This window comes from Puma concolor, chromosome C2, assembly GCF_028749965.1.
Source record: "Puma concolor isolate L17-30 chromosome C2, mPumCon1.1.hap2, whole genome shotgun sequence".
NCBI classification, from domain to species: domain Eukaryota; kingdom Metazoa; phylum Chordata; class Mammalia; order Carnivora; family Felidae; genus Puma; species Puma concolor.
The window spans coordinates 76,723,637-76,743,912 of record NC_141675.1 but is presented as its reverse complement, the minus strand read 5'-3'; the positions used below and the strand labels follow the sequence as shown (position 1 = coordinate 76,743,912).

Sequence of the window (20,276 nt, the reverse complement as noted above, 5' to 3'; positions counted from 1 at the left end):
CGTGCATGCACAGACATATACACACACACACACACACACACACACACACACACACACACAAACACACTCACATACACACCCAAACTCTGGCTCTGAGAGTCAGTCTCTGGGGGGCAAGGGGCTACTCCTCAGCCTGCCCCTGCCTGCCCTTTTATGACAGCACCAAGGGCGGGGGTGGGGCAGGGCCCTCAGCCCCCAGAACAAGTCCCTGTGCAAACTGGAGGTGCCAGCTGGCTTCAGGATGGGGTGTCACATTTCCCCATTCCTGGAGTCCCCTCCTCCAGTTCCTGAGGGAGGGACTGCTCTCTGCCTACCTGGGGGGCCAGACCCCTGCCAGGGCTGGGCCCTATAGAACCCAGGCTTATCCTCCACCTGACCCTGCCAGGACCTTCAGCACTGAAGAACAGCGAAGTCTGAGGTGGTGGGTATCCCCCACTGGAGAGCAGGAAGGCCTGGGCCCTGAGGGGGCTTGGGGAGGGGTCATCACCCCCTCTCCTAATCCATCTTCAATATGAAGAGGTTTGGGACACACTTCCTGGGGAGGGAGCACAGGCTTGTAGGAGAAGTCCCAGCTTGGGCCTTCCCCAAACTTCCATCTTCTGGGCCACAGCCTAAGGCCAGGCATCCAAAAGTCCAAAAGTCCAGCCGGCTGGTCAGAGTCCCTGCACAGTCCTTGGGGGAGTACCCACCCCGTGGGAGTCAGGTGTCAGACCTGCACGGGCAGTGTCTGGTTCATCTGCAGCCGCATGTCCTGGATACTGCTAAGGATCTTCTTCTGGTGGCCAGCCAAGGTGACCCCAATCCGCAGCAGGTCTCTGCAGATGGACCAAGGGCAGGGTCAGTCCCTCCCCTCCTGCCCACCACTCTGGGCCCTGCACAGGTCCCCCTGCCCTACCCCACCAAATCCGAGGCACACTCACTCTGCGGTCATCTGAGCTACCAGGTCAAAGGATGCAAACCCCGCGCTGACAAAGCTCTCCTTGTACCGCCCCATCTTGATGGCATCTAGCCAGTCACCAACTGTCGTGAAGGTCGTGTAATCCGGGACCGTGCGGTCTAGGAGGGGCTGTGACATGCTGTGGGGAGAAGAGAGAGACTTGGTGAATCCTGATGGCAAGGGAAGCAGGGGTAGGACTGCTGCCTCAAAAGCAGAGTGGGAAAAGAGGCAGAAATACTGACCCAGACTGGGCACTGGCGATGACCTTGAGGCTGGCAGCATTTCGGATGAGTTTGTCCAGGGTGTTGACGATCTGGGAGAATTTGGGCCTGAGGTTCCGGTCCCGTACCCAGCAGTCCAGCATGAGTTGGTGCAGTGCCGTGGGGCAGTCCATGGGTGGGGGCAGCCGGTAATCCTGCTCTACAGCATTGATGACCTGAACAGAGAATAGGGAAACCTGGAGTGAGCCGCCGTTTTGCCCCACAAGGGCTCCCACCCACCTGACCACTCTGGCTGGCCCCACTCACATCCTGGTTGCTCATGTCCCAGTAGGGTCGCTCTCCATAGCTCATGACCTCCCACATGACGATTCCATAGCTCCAGACATCACTAGCAGAGGTGAACTTCCGATAGGCTATGGCCTCTGGGGCAGTCCAGCGGATGGGGATCTTCCCGCCCTGGTGGGGGGGGCACACGCCCTTCACCCTATGACTCGGGGCTGGTCCCCAGCCCCGAGCCCCTGCCTGGTTGGCCCCGCCCCCGGTCTCCCTCCCAGCTGCTTCCTGTACCAGGGAGCTGGTGTAGGTAGGATCAGAAGGATCATCCTCCAGGAAGCGGGAGAGGCCGAAGTCTGAGACTTTGCAGACCAAGTTGCTGTTGACAAGAATGTTGCGGGCAGCCAGGTCTCGGTGCACGTAGTTCATCTCGGACAGGTATTTCATGCCAGCAGCAATGCCCCGCAACATGCCCACCAGCTGGATGACTGTGAACTGTCCGTCGTTGAGCTAGAGGCAACACACAGGCTCAGGTGGGCCCACCACTTCCCTACTGGCCCAGGGCGTGCCCAACTGTGTGTATACAACATCCCAGGAAACCCCAGTGAGGATCCAAATAGCTCCGACCACTCTCATTTTACAAACAAGGTAGCTCAAACGCAGAGAGATTAAGTAAAGCCTGAGGTCACCCAGGCAGTAGCGGACGGAGTCAGGATGAGAACTTTGGTCTTTCTGGCTCTGAGGCCCTGGCTGCTTCCCTGCACCATGCCACCTCGGTGAATATTTGCAGACTTGAAGAGGGTAGGGTCTGTCTAACCTTGTGGGAGGGTGTGGTCTGCCCAACCCAGCTCTCTGGGGGAGGGGAGGGAGTTGAGAGAGCTGCCTCTTACCCGGAGGAAGGAGTCCAGGGCACAATTCTCCATGAACTCGGTGAGAATCATGACTGGCCGACTTTTAGTGACCACGCCCTCTAGCCGGATTATGTTGGGGTGGTCAAACTGACCCATGATGGAGGCCTCACTTAGGAAGTCCCGCCGCTGCCTCTCCGTGTAGCCCACCTTCAGCGTCTTGATGGCCACAAACACCTCCCTGCGGCCTGGCTGTTTTAGGCGACCCCGACAGACTTCCCCAAATTCCCCTGCAGGGCAAAGGGCACAAGTAGGAAGTGGCTTCTGGGTTTGGCCCTGTCCCCAGTGCATGCCGGTCCCTCCCCAGGGTAACCCCAGCCTCTCCTCCCCACTGTGCCCCAGGGGGACTCACCAGCTCCAATCACTTCCTCGATCTTGACACAGGACACATCGATTTCCTTGGCAAATTCCCGCACCGCCTCATTAGGGTCCTCGTAGGTAAAAGGGTCAATATAAACCTTCATTCCAGGAGCAACTAGAGGAAAGAAAAGTGGGCATGAGGGACTTTGGGCTAGGGCTGGGGACAGTGAGGGAACTCTTCAGGCTGCACCCTCAGGCCCAGGGTACTGCCCCATGCTCTCACCCTGATGGGAGCACATTTTGCACTCTCCCTACTAAGTCTGCTCCATATTCCTCTCTGCTGGAGTCCCATTTGGGCCCCTCCCCACCATCCCCTCCGTGGGAATCAGTGACCATAAAAGTTAGACACCGAGGAACTTATTCTTCTTTCTCTCTCATCTCTCATCATGTCAAAACCTCTCTCAGATTCATTCTTCCCCTCATTCCCACTGCCCCTGACCTTATCCAGACCTTCAACACTCAGACTCTTGCAATAGTCTCCCAGCTGGGCTCTCTGCCTCTGGACTTTTCCCACCAATCTATCCAGCATACCTGTCTTCCTAAAACAATACTCGCATTGTATTACTCCGAAGCTTGAGAGCCTTTCGGATTACCTATGGTGGAGTCAAGTCCAAACTCCTCTGCCTGCCTTTCACGACCCTCTGACGACTGGCCACAACTACCCAGCCTTGCTCCCTGGCAGCTGTCAAACCAGTCTTCTCACTGCCCCCACAGTCGGGCACTCTCCCCACCCCACCCACTGCCTTCCAGAGGCTCCTCTAGCCAGGAATGCTCTCTCCCACCTGTCTAAACCCTGCTCAACCCGCCTGGCGTAGCTCAGCCCAAGGCCACCTCCTCCAGGAAGGCTTCCTCTTTTCTGAGCTCTTACTGTCCTTGGTAACAGGAACACCCAGCTTAACACTTAATTGTTCTTTCCTTTTTTTCCTGTGTGTACGATTCTTGCCTTTCTCGTAGGATTAACTGCCTTTGAGGAAAGGGGTCACTTCTCATTCATCTCTGGGGCTAGCAGGAGTGAGGCAGGGGCTCAGGAAACAGCCCTTGAGTGGAAGCAGGAGGGGCTGTCTGGGATAGAAGTACAATGGACGAAACCCCAGGCAGGGAAAAGGGTATCTCCCAGCCCCACAGGGACCAAGGGAATGTTGGGGGCCGGGGGAGGAAACAGGGTGAAGAGACAAACTCACTGTATTGCTGTAGCTTCTCCGTGTACTCCGAATCAGAGCTGTGCCGCTGCTTCCTGGAGGGGGCAGGATGGAGGCGAGGCCTGAGACAAGTCCAAGAACTCCCTTTGTTCAGGGAACCCTCGGGCTCACAAGAGGGGCAGGGTGCACAGGGGACGGCCTGGTGTCTGGTCCCACAGTCAGTGGTAACAGCAGCCACCGGGTCTCCGGGTAAGGGGCTTGGTGGACTTGGTCCCCCAGGGGATCTGCCAGGAAAAAGGCAGGGGACAGTATGAGGACATGGGCGTGAACTAGAGAGGGCCTTGCCAGCAAGGAGAGCCTGGGCCCACCAAGGGCCTCCGTGGCATGGGGGCTCTACGGTGCCAAAGGGAAGCTCTTGCCAGCCCATGGGAGCAACTCGGGCCTGAGAGTACCTGAGGCAGACGACAGCGATGACCACGACAGCCACCACGAAGACAAGTCCAGCTGTGGCAGAACCCACAATGAGGGGAAGTTGCTCCTGGAGCTGCTGGGCACCAGAGCCTGGAGACGAGGAGGGGACTGGTAAGTGGGGGGATGGAAAGTATTAGGTGAGCGGGAGCAGGCGCAGTGGGCTACGTACCTCTCTCACTTGTGGTCTCAAACTCAGCAGGACGGCTGTACTGCCCGTAGCCAGCTACGGTGCGGGCACGGACCTGGACCACATAGCGGGCATCAGGCCGCAGCCCGTCCAGCTGCACGGAGTTCTTCTGGCTGGTCACCGTAGAGGCAATGCCCTCACTCTGCAACACCAGGAGGAATGAGGCACCTCAGTGGGTCCTGAGGCTCATCAGCCCCCGCCAGCCCTGGGCCTACCTGTGGCTGCCTCAGTACCTGAGACCTGGCTCCCAAGGGCCCCTGACCCTATCTGGGGGTAATCTTCTCACCCCAAGGCATCCTCCTGCCCCTCAGGGCTCTGACCTTCTCAAAGTACTTCATCTCATAGTCCAGGATGACTCCGTTGGGCCGCTCTGGGGGTGCCCAGGACAAGGTCAGGCTGCTGCCTGAGCTGCTGTGCAGATGTAGAGTAGGCACTTCAGATGGGGCTATGGGAAGAGACAGGGCGGGGGCTCACAATGGGCTCCTTGGGCCCTGGCATCCTTCCCAAGGACCCAGTTCCCATGGGACCCCTGGTGGTCCACTGACAAGCCCTGGGCAACCTAAGCTCTGTGTGGGAGAAAATGACCCAGGCCCTACCCTCCCGTGTCCCCTCCTCACCAGCCTGGTTGGTGGTGATATTCACAGCCGCATAGCGGGGGGGCAGAGGGCTCTTGCCCGAGACGCCATTGACTGCCTGCACTTCAAAGGTGTAGCGCGTGTGGGCCAGCAGATGGCTGATGTGGACCCGGCGCTCTGTCAGGCCCAGCTGCCGAGGCACAAACTCCACATTGTCATCACAGCGAGAGCAGGTTGAGGCACCCGTGGCCCCAGGGCCCCCACGGCACTTCTTGCAGATGACGTTGTATAGGAGGTCGTCCCGGCCACCCAGGTCCCGGGGTTCGCTCCACTCAAGGATCAGCGAGGTCTCATTCACGTTGGAGATCACACCCCGAGGAGGGGATGGCACCGCTGGAGGGAAGGTGGAGGGAGAGGGCAGTGAGCTTGGGCCACAGCACCACCCTTCCACCCAGAGTTCCTGCATACTACAAGCTGCTTCCCACCTCCTTGCCTTGGTCTCTGCTCTAATAAGCAGAATATCTCTCCTACACTTCTTCGCTGGGAAGACTGTAGTTAGCCTTTGAGGCCCAACTTGAGGTGTCACCTCCTCTTGGAAGCCTTCCTTGATTCTTCCTCCTCCTGTCCTCTGCACTCCCGTAACACAATTCCTGGGCATCCTTCCAGCCCAGCACTTAACACATTATATGGTCATTATCTGTTTTCACATGTGCTTCTCCCACCAGGTGGCAAGCTCCTATAGGACTGTGACTGTATCTTATTTTCCGCCACATTCCAGGCCGCCTGGCACAATGGCTGGCACCAAAGGCCGCAGCAGGGAGAAGGCAGGACACTAGGCTGCCCAGGGATATGAGGCCAACGGTTAGCATTGGGCCAAGAGAACGGCTGTTCTACACAGCGCAAGGAGCAAGGGACTAGAAGTCCCAGGGACTCCTGATGCCTGGCTAGGAGCTAGTAGGCATTTGTTCAATGTTGGTGGAAAGGCTGAGCCAGCTGACCTGGATTCTGGCTCAGGGCCAGTCACTTCCCAGCTGTGCCATGTTGAGCACAACGTCTAACCTCCTCAAGCCTCAGTTTCCCTGTCTGGAAAATGGATATGCATGGCAACTGTTTAGGCCCCTAGACAGAAGGCCCTGGGCAGGAGAGAGCAAGGCCGGGAGTTCACTCACTGGTACAGGCACTGTCTGCAGAGTCCGAATCTGCACGGTAGAAGTTATTGTGGCACGTGCAGATGCTGGAAGCTGGCGAGGTGGTGCGGCTGTTGGGGGGGCAGGGGAGGCAGGGCCCCTCTCCCTGCTTTGCCTTGTAACTCCCAGGGGGACAGGCTGCGCGGGAGAAGAGGAGGGACATGCTCTTCAGATCCGTGAGAATCTGGCCCTCCCCCAGCACAGGACTTGGCCCCTCTACCTCCTAGACTGTGGGGGCCACACTGGGATTGCCTCACTCCAGTGCAGCTACAAAAGGCCCTTTTGCCCTGTGGAAACCCCACGTCAGCGGATTCCTCCCCGCCCCGGCCCCCCACCCCTACCCTGGGGCCTCATGGGCGAAGACGTCAGGCCGATCACCTGGGCAGCCTGGGCTTGTCGAGGCAGGGAAGAGAGAGAGAAGGAAGAGGAGGGGTGGGGAAGAGACCACTGGCAAGCCGGCAGCACCCTACTCTGCCAGGATGCTCCCGCCCCTCCTTGAAGCTGGAGGGAAATCACTCCTAGGATCCTCGTGGCCAACCCAGAACAGCCCCGCTCACAGGACCAGTCTCTCTCCCCACCCACCAGGAGCCAGACAGCAGCTCCTTTCTGCCTTGGGCACGGGTGGGGGCCGAAGAGGAGTAAGAATAGAAGACAGCAGGCAGGAAGGCTGGGGTCACCGGGAGTTCAGAGGCCCCAAAGCATCCACAAAGGGCATCCCTGGCCCTAAAGTGAGCCCAGGGATGGGTGCCTGAACATCCCTTCGACTCTGCTTCCTCTCCTGCCATCTGTGTTTGGGCCCCTGGACCTGGGCTGTGGGATTCCGCATATCTATGACAGCCATATAATTTATTATTCAAATTGGAATATTTGGGGAGTGAAAAGGGCCGCTAGTAATAATCATGTTATAAGGAGCATGAGCCAGGCCTGCCCTGGACACTCAAAAGCATGTGGCCACTCTATCCCTATATGACTACCTCTGGGGAGGTCATCTAGAATATGGAATGCCCAGAGTTGGGGCTATGCCCTTCTCTGGGGTTTAATCTCCCCTCACTAAGGTGATATTCCACCCAAGCTCTTTTGAGCCAGTGGGGGAGGGGGCAGATGCCAGGCCAGGCTGGTTGCCATGGGAACCAGCATATATTTCCTGTCAGGGACCTGCAGAGTGTTAGCCCCTCTTCAGGCTGTCAGGCTCATCACCCCCACCCCCTTTCTCCACTTAGGAAGAGGAAGTCTGGGGCAGGTTCCCATAGAGAAGTGGAGAGGGGCCGGGCAAGGCACTATTCACCTTGCCATGACAACACCCAACACTGGGTTTTCCAGCCAGGCTGGGCCACCAGCCCCCTCATACCTAGGGCTGTGCTAAGAGCCAGCTCCCACCCCCGGAGCTATAGGCTGCAAGCACCAGGGCAGAGGGGTTAGAAGACAAAGCCCTTGGCATCTTGTCCTGCATGGTAGAGCATGGACGAGGCTGTAGCCCCAGCTCCCACATTCCCAGCTATGATGCCTTGAGTACAATTGTTCTCTGAGCCTCAGTTTCCATATTAGCAAAATAGGGGAGATAACTGGAATCTACCTTACAGGACTGTGATGACACTCAAATGAGAACCCTTCGTGAATGGGTTTTATAGCTGGAAGTCTAGGACACTGTAAGGTCTTAAGAGTCTTGGCAAGCCACCACAGACAAGTCTCCTAACCTCCTCCTGTATGAAATAAGGACAAGAGAATCCCTGTCGCCCATGCATCCCAGGGCTCCTGAGAGCCAAGGCTGACACTTACGTGGCACTTGTGTCACCATGTGCCAGGTGCTGTTCCAAGAGCTTCGCATGCATTGACTTGCTTAAGCCCACTACAAGTCTATAAGGCAATCATCATTATTGTCCCCATCTGGCACATGAAGAAACCAAGGTTCAAAGAGTTAAGTAACTTGCTCAAGGTCTCACAGGTGCTAACTGACAGAGTGAGGACTCAGACTTCAGGGACCGGGCCCCTGACCGCTATGCTATCTATACTGCCTCTCAAGGAAATGAGACCTCAAGGTAAAAGGGACAAGCATGAGGTACCCACAGCCCCTGTCCCCATAGCTCTGGGGATCATCTAGTACTTCCAGGGTGAAGTGTCTACTTGGGGCCAAACAAAGCAGGTATCTCTGCTGGCTTCCTGACTCTCTGACCAGCTGCCTCCTTATCAAGGATTCTCCATGTTTCTCCACCTCTGTCTTGAGTTCTATTCTTTCTCTTATTATTCTGGTATGTCTCCTCATTTTCGCTCATCTCCCCCCTTGCACCACATGCTATGCACCTGATACCCCTCTTCCCTTTCTTCCATCCGCCTCAGACCTGAAGCCAGACCTCCTTGACTGGCAGGTAGGAAGTAGCAGGTAGGAGGCAGTACGTGGCTTTGGCCCAAGTCCTCCCCTCCTCCCCCAGGCCAGTCCCCACTCACGGCGGCACTGGGACTCCTTGGCAGCTGGCTCATGGCCGGTGGCACAGGTGCAGGCTCCCACAGGCACCATCCATTCCCCATCGCCATTGCAGTAGAGCTTGAGTGGCACTGACACCTCCACGGCATTAGCGATGCAGGTGCCAGGGGCGATGACCAGAGAAGTGGGCTCGGCCCCCGTGAGGGTCTCGGGAAAAAGGGCAAAGCCTGCGGTGGTGGATGCACACTTCTTGTAGAAGGCACGCACAGAGATGAGCGACATGCAGGCACCTTGGTCCTGGAAGGCCAAGTAGAAACCGGCCTTGGAGAGCGGCCCAAAGCTTCGCACCTTGGTGTTGACACGGCCAGCATCAAGCCGCGAGAAGCTCTCATCGGGAGCAATGGTGTCCACCTTCACGTAGGGGTTCTCCATCCAGAAGGGGGAGGAAGCCGAGGCCACATCGCTGTCAGCCTCATAGTAGAAGAGGTTGAAGGTCTCTTTACAGGAGCCAGGGATGTTGGGGATGCTGTTGCAGTCACGCACGGTAAACTTGAGCTCCACGTAGACCCGCTGCACGTCTCGCCGCCAGATGAACCCCGTGCGGAGCCAGTTGTTCTGGCTTGACTCTCGCACGTTACACACCTGGTACGTGCGGATGGGGTTCATGGCCTCATCGTAGCCACTCACCTCTTCCCACTGTGCACAGACCAAGTGAAAAAGACGGAATGAGCACCAACATTTGCCAGGTGCTTACCACATGCCCAGATCTGTATTCACTTCACAGAGATGCTTCTGTGGTGTAGTGGCTGAGCACGCAGACTACATGGGTTCCAATCCCAGTTCTTGGCATGTGACTATGGGTTAAGTCACTTAACCTCCTTGTACCATCGTTTTCCCATCAGCAACATGGCGAGAATAAGGAATAAGTGAGTTTAAATGAATAAAGAACTTAGAACAGAGCGATTGGTAAGTACTACAGGAGTATTAGCTATAATATTTGTTATCTTTACGCCTCCGTTGCATTGTCTATAAAATGAGGCTGGGATTGGATGTAAACGAGGTGGCGGGGAATCAAGTCAGTTTAACATATATAATGGATTTGTAACAATGTCCAATACAGGGCAATCACAATCACGTTTAACCTTCACACAACTCCATGAGAAGGTACATCTGTTGTCCTCACTCTCCAGAAGAGGAAGCCAAGACCCTCAAAGGGAGAGACTTGCCCAAGGTCACACAGTTTGGCCTGGTGAATGAGGGCCTGTGGTTCCATCCCACCCCAGCGTTTCAGAGCTTAGTGCAGTTGTGTTGTGTAGGCCACGTAGGGAGGTTTTTGTTTGTTCTTGAAGTTTATTTATTTATTTTTGAGAGAGAGAGGGAGAGCACAAGCAGGGAGGGGCAGAGAGAGAGGGAGACACAGAATCCAAAGCAGGCGCCAGGCTCTGAGCTGTTGGCACAGAGCCTGACGCGGGGCTCGAACTCACGAACTGTGAGACCATGACCTGAGCCGAAGTCAGATGCTTAACCAACTGAGCCACCCAGGTGCCCCTAGGGAGGTTAATGAGGGTATTTTAGAAATGTCAGAACTACAGGAATTTAACAGTGAAGAAATGGAAGCCCAGAAAGGTAAACTGCCTTGCTAAAATCACAAAGCAAGTTAGAGATCTGGAACCAAGGTTTCTGGTCCCCAAGCCAGTGCCCTACCCAGGGACCCAGGAAGGAGGGAGATGGTTGGAGAAGACACAAAAAGAGCAGTCATGCAGGGAAGGGATGGGGGTAGGCTAAAGGCAGGCTGAGGGGCACGCAGAGGGAGAACGGGACAAAGGTGGTGCATATGGGGAGGGGGACACACACAGGCAGGCTGAAGGCTGAGAGGGTGCGAAACACCCATAGGCAAAGAAGGAAGGTGACAGAAGCAGAGGATAGGAATGGCGAAGGAGGTGAACCTGATAGGCAGGGGCAGCCCTTCTCCGGCCCTGGTGAGGCGAGGGGAATGGCGGCTGGAGTAGGGAGTGGCCTAACTGGCAACCAACACTGAGGGGAGATGGTGGGGGAGGCTTACCCCACTTTCTGGATGAGATGTCCATGCCAATTCAGAAGTCACCCATTTTGTGTCCATGAGGGTCTCTGGGGAGCAACAGAAGAACAAAGGTCAGAGGCCACGCTCAGGATGGGGAAAAAGAGGCTGTCCAGGAAAGGCCAGGACACCAGAGAATGATTCTCAGCAGGCACCGCCCCATCCCACCCCACCCCCAAGTCCTCTCGGCTACCCTGCCCTGGAGAAGACCCTGCAGCCATCTCCAGAAATGTCACAGCCCCAAAGAAGTCAGGTCGGGTTGGCCAGCGGGAGGCAGGTGTCTGCTGCTGACCCCAGGCAAGAGCTGGGGCCAGTTCACACACCTACAGGGGCTGCTAATCTCCACACAAAGGGGCGGCAGGCCCTTTATCCTGGAACAAAGGACCTTATGCTTCAGACCCTGCTGCCCAGGCCTCCCCTGACTCCATTCCCAACACAAAGGCCCAGTGCCACACATGCCCAGGGGAAGGGGAGGGCAGTGACGGGAGCAGAGCCTGCTCCCACCCAACCTCCCACTCAATCTCCTCTAGGGGATGGGGCAGGAATGCTCTTTGAGGGCGGGGTGATGGCCAGCAAGACCCAGACCAGCTCCCTGCAAGCTAGTTCAGTTCTTCCTACGATCCTCAGATAAATAAAGGAGCTGTGGGTGCACCTCTTTTACAGGTGAGAACGCTTGAGGCCCAGATAAAGTCTCTATGTGGCCTGAGGCAAAACTGCTAGGACTTGGGGTGAAATGTCACTCAAATGCAGGTCTGACTCCACAACTAACCCCTTAACCAGGGCACTCTGAGTGCAGTGTGAAGGGGAGAACAGGGAAAGGAGGAATAGAGAAAGCCGAGAAAGCTCCTATGTATCCTTTAAATCCCGCTCAAACTGTCACCTCCTCCAGGAAGCCTTCCCTGGACCCCCAAATCAAGGTTAGATGCCTTCCTCTGTGCATCCAGGACCAGGGGCTTTGTCACAGCACCGATCCTGTTCCAAGCTTCCACTTCTTATCTGTCTCCCCCTGCTCAGCCAAAGGGGGGGCCCATTTAGGTTTCCAACATAAACTCACTCCCCTAGGAATCGGGTTCTGGATTCTGGCTCTCTGAGAGGAAAGACGCCAACTCCTTCCTTCTAGCCTGGGAGACAGGGCAGCCAGCAGTCCTCCCCTCTGCCCTGAGCTGGAGGGGGCAGGTCAGGGCTGCCCAGGAGGAGAAAGCCCCAAACCTCACAGGTTCCAGGCTTGCGGCCGGCACTGGTTTCCCGCAGTCTGGGTCTGAGCTGAGGATGGTGCGTGAGGCAGCTGTGGCCCCAGACCCTCATGTTAGACACAGGGGGAGTGAGGCTCCCTCGTCTTCCACCAGAGGAGGCCGGTCCCTGGAGGGCCTGGCTGCAGGGTGAGCTCTCCCAGCCTCATCGTCGGTGGCCTGATGGGCCCTCTGGCAGACAGACAGACAGACACAGACATTTGGCAGGGGGGTAGGGGAGGGAAGGAGAGATGGGCAGAAGCAGGGGCCCAGAAACAGGCGGGGAGAGAGGCAGTGGAGCAGGGGCCTTGCTGGGGTGGATGGCGAGAGGCTCGGATCTGGATAGAGCCGGCTGGCTAGGACCAGACAGTGGGGTGGCCAGCTGAGGACAGTGAGGTGGAGAGACAGGGAGGCCCAAAGAGACAGAGATAGAGAGCGAGGTTGCCAAGTGGCCTCTTCTCCAGACAGCAGCCCAGAGTATTCCTGTCCCTGGAGCCAGTGGAGCCAAGTGCGCCCCCTCCCCCCTCAAGCCAGCCAGCCAGCCAGCCAGTCCGCCTGCTTGTCTGCCCGCTGCCCGCCACCCGCCCGCCCGAGCAGGCAGGGGCTCCCACCGCTCCCTCGAGTTGCCTCCCTCCTCCCTCTCCCTCACTTCCTTCTGCTCAGCCTGTGCCAAACCCATCTGGAACTGTTTAAACCCAAATATTCAGCCCCCTCCCCCCTCCAGCCAGATTCCTCCACAGTTTAAAACAAGCCCTGTGCTGGCTCTGAGAGGAGGGAGGGGACGGTGGGGAGGGGGAGGGGTGGGGGGAGGCAGGGGTGGAGGGAGGCTCTTCATTTCTGTTTAATTTCTGGGGAGCGGGAGAGGGAGAGGGAGGGGGCGGGGATCGGCCCTTGGCCATCGCTCAGCCTTGGCCATCGCTCAATCTCGGCACATTTTTCCCATTAATGAGGAGAGGACTTGGATTTCGAGTCATGTGTGCCTGAGGAAGGGCTCCGGTCACCCTGGTGGGGAGGGGGCTTACTCTCTGGGGGAGGGGAGGGGCCTGCTCCCCTTCAGCAAGAGGGAGACCCTGAGGTGCCTGTGTCCCAGCCTCAGGAAGGGCATGGAGGAGGTCCCAGAATCCATCTGTCTGTGGCATTGGGAAGGACAGGCCCAACCCAACAGAGCCCACCTTTTCTCTGCTATGTGTGTGCCCCGCGTGCATGTGCATGTACACACGCTGAGGTAAAGGATATGAGATGCACGGGGTAAGGACAAAAGAGGACTGAGTGAGCAGTCGCCAAACTCCCCAGCTGGCGACCGCACCCCCATCCTCCTCTGCCCCCCATGTGGCTGCCGGAGGGAAACCAGAACGCGGACAGGGCAACCATTCTCGGATACGGGGCTCCATCAGGCTGGAAACCCCCACCAGCCCCTCAAAACCGAAAAGGGAAGGGGACAGCAGGCTTGGGGGCGTTCTGAGACTGGGGCTTCAATGCTCAGAAGTGAAGCCGCACCCCTTTCAGGTTTCCACAGGGCCACGGAGCACAGCCACGTGGCGGCAGCTGTGCGGCTCCTGCCTGTGCACAAATACACACACGCACGAACATTACCCAGTCCTCAGTGCCTGGGCTCATTCTCTGCCACTGGGGCCAAAGAATGGCAAGTCAACACATATGGTGGACACAAACACACAAAGCCACAGCCGCCCACAAACATACACGCCGCTTCATACACGGCCTCGGCCTTTTTCAGACACACAGATGCATATGGTGCAAATAGATTAGCCTTCCTTAGGCATTCACACACAGTGAGTCTTTCCTACACACAGATCTGGCTTGCCTTAGGCAAAAACTCACTCTTACAGTCTTCATATGTGCAGATTTCCAGAGACATATGCATATACAGAGGGCACGCACACCCAATAGTACATTCTCCTTACACACCCAACTGCAAACGACTGCCGGCCACAAGTCACAGTCTTGAGTGTGGTCAAGTGCAACCACAAACACCAGACTCAGTGACGTGCTCTTATGCAGTCACACACAACTAGCATCAGCTGCACACGCTGGTGCCCATTTGCACTGAAACAGGCCACAGGAGCCTGCAGACGCAGTACAAATATCAACACCTACCGTTTGTATAGAGCCTCAGAGGTGCATCCTCCATGCACGTGCAACACACACACACATGCGCGCGCGCGCACACACACACACACACACACACACACTGCAAGCATGTTCTTTCCATGAGAGGAGTCTTCAGGTGGGGTGGAGGTAGGGCTAGGAGAGGGGCAGTGTCTGCTAAGAAAGCGGAGGTGCTAGGCCAGTCTCGGCCAGAGGTGCGGGGAAGAAGCAAGCCCCAGACCTGTTTCCTGGGGCCCTGGCCCAGGCTGAAGCAGTTACTGGTCAGGAGGCTGGGGGTGGGGCAGGGACATGAAGATGATTTTGGGTGTGGGTAGGTGTGGCCTCCCCAGGGACAGCCCCTGCCCAAGCAGCAGGCCATTTCCCTGCCAGTACAATGGCTCTGACCCCAGCACTGAGCCCTTAGGAAGGGGGTGGCATCATGAAGAGACATAGCCCCAGGAGCTTCAGGCAATACTTCCACACACAAGTTGGGCACCCAGCAAGAGGAGAATATAATGGGCACCCAGACTATGTCTGAAGACCTCATTGGGTGGCCCTGGTGCAGAGGCACCAGCTGGGAGCCTGCCACTGCCCTGGTGAAGGGCCAAGTACACACAGCTTTATGGAGCTGCCAGACCCCACAGCACCCCAGGTTCCAGGTCATACAGAGCACACTGCTCCGTGTCAGTGAGACCCAGGAAATAAAAAACAAGAAACAAAAAACCTCCAGAGACAAAAGCATAAAGCCCAAGCTCCAGATCAGGGACACAGAAGGTGACACAGAAGGTCACGCTTCTGGGCTGGGCCAGCACAGTGTGCAGGTGCAAGTGGACAGAGGAGTAGAGTCTGGACAAGAAGGTGCAAAGCCCTGGCTGCAAAGAGAGGGAGAAAACCCCATGCCAGCCCTGAGGTGGTCCCCCTTCTCCTTGCTGGGGTTCCCACCTCAGGCAACCAACCCAAGGGATCTGTCCGGTCTTCTTCCATCCTGTCCCTACCCTTTGTGTCAGTGTGTATATAAGCATGTACCAACCTGCACAATCAGGGTGGTCAGCCTGTGGAGGAAGGGGACTTGGGGGGCTCCTGCTATGGGACCTAGAAGAGCCTAACTCACCCCAGGGCCGCCTCTCCCTTCCCCGCTCATGGCCCCTTGGCCTTCAAATCTGGGATGCAGGGGAGGGGAACATCTCAAAACAGAGAACACATTTTGTTTTCCATTCTTCCCCTCAGATCGTGGGGATTTATAATTAAATAAACCTGAAAGGGAGAAGGGAGGAAAAAGCACAGAGCAAGGAGCCCAGATGCCTCAGTGTTCACCCATGCCCCCCGCCCCAGTCCCCGCCTTGCCAGCCAGCCAGCCAGCCAGGATGGATGGACAGCTAGCCCTTCTGTGAGGCCTTTGAGCCCTTCCTTCCCTGGGATCCCAGCCACAACAAGCCTGGCCAGGAGTCTGGGGGCAGGAGGTGATAGGAGATCCAGGGCCAGGGCAGCCCTTGGAGTAGGGGGCCTCTCTCACCCCATCAGGTGCCCAGCTGTACCCAGTCTCTTCTGTCCCGTCCCCCCACCCCCCCACCTCCCCAGCTGCCCAATCCCGACAAACCAGTTTGACTCAGCACAACAGGCAGGGCTACAATTTTCAAACTATGCAGGCCTGGTGATTCAGCCTCTTCATGCTGTTTAATTAGTGTAAGGCCGGGTGGCGGAGGCCTTGCCCACGGCAGCTTAGGCTTTAGCTCCAAGCCGCTGAGGCCACAGAGACGGCGGTGGCAGCAGTTCTGGCTAAAGGGAAGGCAGTGACGAGCAAACTGGTTCCCCCGAATACCTGCCGCTGTCCTTCAGTGGCAGCTCTTAAGTGCCAGCTCATGACAAACAGGGATGGGGTGGGGGGCACCAGAGGCAACTCTACAAGTAAGAAACCACAGAAATGCCAGGACTGTTGACCCCTCTCAGCTGGCACCTTCTCAGGGACCACTGCTGCTGCCTCTGACGGAGGGAGGGGTTCACACACTGCCTCTTGCCACCCGGGGACCAGGCGCACTGCAGTGGCTACTCAGCTAACACAGCCTGGCTGGGAGGGGGGCTGTCCCATCCCCACCTCTCACATCTGGGAGTGGTTTCTCTTTTCTCAAAAGGGTTGGCTCTCAGCAGACTTCTCCATCCTATCTGGGGTATTAAGTACCCTAAAGCTCAGACACCCTTCCTCCTCTCATGCCCGTTCTGGGTCTGCTCACCTTCCTGGTCTGTTCACCTTCCGGTTCTTAGTACTGAAGGGGAGAATGATCTTGGCTCGGGGCACTGGGAAACATTACTCAAAAGGAGAGTGAGCAACAGGATGGCCCTGTTTCCCTATGACTGAGGGTAAATCTGAGGGCAATTTGTGTTGTGTTTAGCGGGGAGGTAAGCAATCAGAGGGCAAGGGGAGGGGTGTTTCTTTAACCAAGGAGAGGGGGCAAGGACCCTGGTTCCATCCTCAGGTAAAACCGATGAGGTCCTTGGATGCAGTCCTGGTGGACCCCAAGTGTGTAGGGAGGCAGAACAACCAGGTGCCAGACAGTACGTAACCAATGGAGCCATGAGGACACAGCACCCACAGCTCAGGACACTGGGCCTAAATATAACTCAGAGAGCCAAAAGGCTCCCCCTAGGCCCTGGGCAAACCAAATCCTGGCAAAGCCAAATGGAAAGCTGGAGCAGAGGCTAGATACCCTGCCCATAAAGCTTAGGAGTGGGGAGGGACCCACCTAACCCTCCCCGCTGGCCATAGCCCAGGACCACCAAGTCTCCCCATCTCACCCTTCCAGCTCTAGACAGGGCTGGGGGATGGGTGGGACGCAGGGACGGCTGTCCCCTACCTAGCTCTCTTCCCATCCCATCCCATCCCTCCCAGAGCTGAAGAGAGATGGAGGTGGGGAGACAACTTTCTCCCCAGACCAACCTTCCTGCCCCCATCACTCCTTCCTCTAAACTCCCTCCAGCAGGTAAGGCACACACCAGTTTCATTTCTGCCCCTCCTCATGGAGCAGATCCTAGAATAATAATAGTTAATCCCCGAATAATAATGGCTGTGTGCTAAGCACCCCACAACACGTTATGGACTCAGTCCATACCCACTCCAGGGATAGTGGGTACTATCACTATCCCATGTCACAGTGAGGGAGGACAGAGGGGTGGGTAGGCACACCTCCGAGTGTGGGTCTGAGCCCTGAAGCATCTCTCTTTCTCTTTGCGTAGTCCCGCACACACACTGAAAACCCTAAGGTCTGAGGTATGGCGAAAGTGAGGGAACAGGTAAAAGCCACACACCAAGGCACTGCTACTTCCTAGGGGCACCCCACACTGGCCTGGCCTCCTAGCCACCACCCACCTAGCCAGGGAGTAGTCCCGGATCCCACTTCACAGCTGAGCGGGGAGGGGGAACACGGCTGGGGCAGTGGCCGTGCTGCCCTCTCTTTCCTGGGCTGCTGCTGTTCATCAGTTCTCTGCCTCTTGGTCAGCCCCTCGGCTCTTTGGCTTGGAGGCCCGGATGCCAGCTCCCAGCCACGGCCTGCCTCTGAGGGTCTAGCTGATTGTGAGGGGTGAAAAGGGGGGAAAGGGGGAGGGAAAGAGGAACGGAGGAAGGACTGAGCCTCTTCAGGTAGCCCTTGCGCACCTGACCCAAACCACACCCCCTCCACCCCACTGTCAGCACAAGCACCCACCACACCTGACAACACGGGCCCTGCTCGTGGCACACACAGCCCCTAAGTGTGTGTGTCTGTGTCACCTCTCCTGGGCTAAGACACAGAGACACAGACCTGGGAACTCCAACAGGCTCCCTGGCTCACACCCTTGAGGCAATCAACAACAAAGCCCCACACCGGTTTCTCACGCCTGAGATCCTATCACACACATGTGGGCGCGACCTCACTGTGTCTGCTTGCATTTGCATGTGTCCACCCGTGTGAATTGGTCGGTCAGCACCAGTGGGCTCAGAGAGAGCTAAAAGGGGGTGGGGGCTCATAGGAACGTTTTTCCCCTAAAGAAAATCAGAAAGCACCAGAAGATGCCTTTCTTTCGGAACTGTGTTCTTTTTTCCTTCCAACCCTTACGGTTACTGTGAACATACGAACAGACCAACTTACACAGAATTCATATTTTTGTTCCTGTACTAAGAAAGTGACTAGATCTGTTGTTAAAGATACCAAAAATAAGTGCTCCAGTTTCCCCCAAATTTCTGTGGGTTCTTCCCTCCACACTAAGGAAGGTTTTTTTCTTCCCTCATTTAATGGCTCCAAAATTCTTGGAAACTCTGTGTGTGTGTACCTATCCTGTATGACCAGCGTCAGTGGCTCTGTGTCCCCAAGGCTTGTGTCAAGTGGCCTATGTGTGAGCTCTCCCACCAGGGCCAACGGCATCCTGTTCACCCAAATACAGTCATCTGGAAGTTGGAGCTACCCCCTCAGCATCAGCACCGTCTGGATAGTTCACACAGTCTATTGAGAAACTCAGCCTTTTCCTACCGGCTAATGGGGCAAACCCCAGAACTTCAGGGGTTCAGTGGAGACCCAAGCACTCGGATGTCTTTCTAGAAGGCGGAGGAAGAGCCGCATAGCCGTGTGGATGGCCACTGCACACTGCACCTCGTGTGTAACTGGCGCTCCATAAACCATAAACAATAACAGGCCCCCGCCTCTCCACCCCCGCAGTCATCCCCTGACAAAGGGGTGTACGCACTCACACCTCTCGCTCAACTCCAACGGGTTCCGAAACAACGCCGCCCCCCAACCTGGGAGTCCGCTTGGCCCCCACCCGCCACAACCCCGCGGCAGTCTCAGAGCCCCGGCCTCGCCTGGTGGGTCGCCCCCACTTCTTCACCTCCCGCGGCCGCCGAGGGCCCCTCTTCTCTGCGGCGAGTGCGGAGTTCGCCCACAAGAGCTCGCAGCTGGGCCGTGACTTTCGGGGACGCTCCACCCCAGTCAAGCCGCCTGCGGTCCACAACTCGCCGACCGCGGGCCTCGGAGCCAGCTGGAGCCTCCAAGGCAGCTCCGGGGGCGTCCTCCCCACCCATCCTCCGGCCCCCGGAGCGGCGCGGGTGACGGAGCCTCCTCCGACGTGCGCCCAGCCCTCATCTGACCCACACCGTGGGTCCACTCTGGCCCAAGCGCGGGCGACCCCGGGCGCCGTAAGCCTTGGACGCACCCCCCGACGCCGCTCACCTTCCAGCGCCCGGCAGCCGGCGGGCAGCAGCAGCGGGAGCAGCAGCAGCGGAGGGAGCAGCGGCAGGAGCCCCGGCGGCGGCGGCGGCGGCGGCGGCGGCGGGCGGGCTCGGGCCATGGCCGGGGAGGGCTCCAGGAGCCGAGCCGGGCCGCGCCGGGCCGCGCCGGCGGGGCTGGGGGCACCTGGGGGAGGGTCCGCTCCGCGGGCTCCGAGGAACGCTCGCGTACGGTCCCAGGAGGTCCGGGCAAGAAGAGGGTGCAATCCAGGCGGGCGGCTCCGGGACCGAGGCGGCGGCCCGAGCCCGTAGATGCTGGGGGATGCAGGCAGGTCGGTCCCGCGGCAATCTGGACGGACCGGTCCAGGAGGATCCCGGGCGCTGGAGAGCTCGGAGCCGGAGAACTCCGGGAGGCGGGCCGGGGCAGGAGGGCGCAAGTGGTGGTAGTTAGGGGGTACAGTTATCTGGCGGCCTGCCGCGGGCCCGCCTCGGATTCGGGGCACCGGGTGCGCTAACCGTCCGGGGTCCGAGCAGGGATCTTGCTGCGCCGCTCGCGTACTCACTTCTGCTGTCCCCAGCGCTGGCGCTGCCGCTCTGGTCGAGAGGGGCGGGACTGGCCGCCTGCCTGTCAGCGCCGTGGCCCCACCCCTCGCCGCAGGCCGCCCACTCACAGACCGCCAGGCGGGCTGGTTCGGCCTCGAGAGCTCTCTGCTGGAGTTGAGTTGGCGGCGCCTCCATCAGGCCCACCCTCAGCGTCTCCGAGGCCTGGAGGGGGCGGAGCCAAGAAAAAGATGAATTAGATTGGGCGGAGCGATACTGTCAATCAGAGGGAAACCCCGCCTCCTATCTCCCATTGGCCATTAGTAACCGAACCTGAATCTAAAGAGGTGCCAGTCACATACAACGAGCTGAGGGCGCCCCCCTGTGGCCTGTACCTGCCCAGAGACGCCCCCACGTGGCTGTCTTCTCTCCAGGCACGTCCATATCCTAAACTGAGTT

At 57.8% G+C, this 20,276-nt stretch overlaps 1 protein-coding gene across 4 annotated transcripts; it reads right to left on the bottom strand.

The window, feature by feature from the left end:
* Positions 1 to 274: 274 nt before the first annotated feature.
* On the bottom strand, positions 275 to 19,881 carry EPHB3 (EPH receptor B3). 4 transcript variants are annotated; one of them, XM_086674893.1, is made up of 16 exons: positions 19,282 to 19,881; positions 10,740 to 10,804; positions 8,701 to 9,373; positions 6,241 to 6,396; positions 5,114 to 5,464; positions 4,817 to 4,941; positions 4,479 to 4,638; positions 4,291 to 4,399; positions 3,881 to 3,960; positions 2,692 to 2,814; positions 2,322 to 2,569; positions 1,726 to 1,941; positions 1,465 to 1,635; positions 1,180 to 1,373; positions 921 to 1,076; positions 275 to 815 (listed from the first exon to the last, which is right to left on the bottom strand). In XM_086674893.1, exons 1-16 carry the CDS (start codon positions 19,397 to 19,399, stop codon positions 707 to 709), a joined length of 3,054 nt encoding a protein of 1,017 aa, XP_086531019.1. In that variant the 5' UTR covers positions 19,400 to 19,881; the 3' UTR covers positions 275 to 706. The 4 variants fall into 4 exon arrangements, with proteins under 4 accessions (XP_086531019.1, XP_086531020.1, XP_086531021.1 ...); XM_086674894.1 differs by having other exon boundaries at positions 1,465 to 1,614; positions 19,282 to 19,880; XM_086674895.1 differs by having other exon boundaries at positions 1,465 to 1,614; positions 3,881 to 3,933; positions 19,282 to 19,880.
* Between the last annotated feature and the right edge of the window lie 395 nt (positions 19,882 to 20,276).

What these genes read in the sequence shown, in the direction of transcription:
- EPHB3 (XM_086674892.1), bottom strand. Translation starts at nt 19,399, where the DNA reads ATGGCCCGAGCCCGCCCGCCGCCGCCGCCGCCGCCGCCGCCGCCGGGG. An exon ending in CCCTGGACTCCTTCCTCCGG is followed by an intron (nt 1,942 to 2,321) that starts GTAAGAGGCAGC and finishes TGTTGCCTCTAG; the next exon opens with CTCAACGACGGACAGTTCAC. An exon ending in ATCGCCAGTGCCCAGTCTGG is followed by an intron (nt 1,077 to 1,179) that starts GTCAGTATTTCT and finishes TTCTCCCCACAG; the next exon opens with CATGTCACAGCCCCTCCTAG.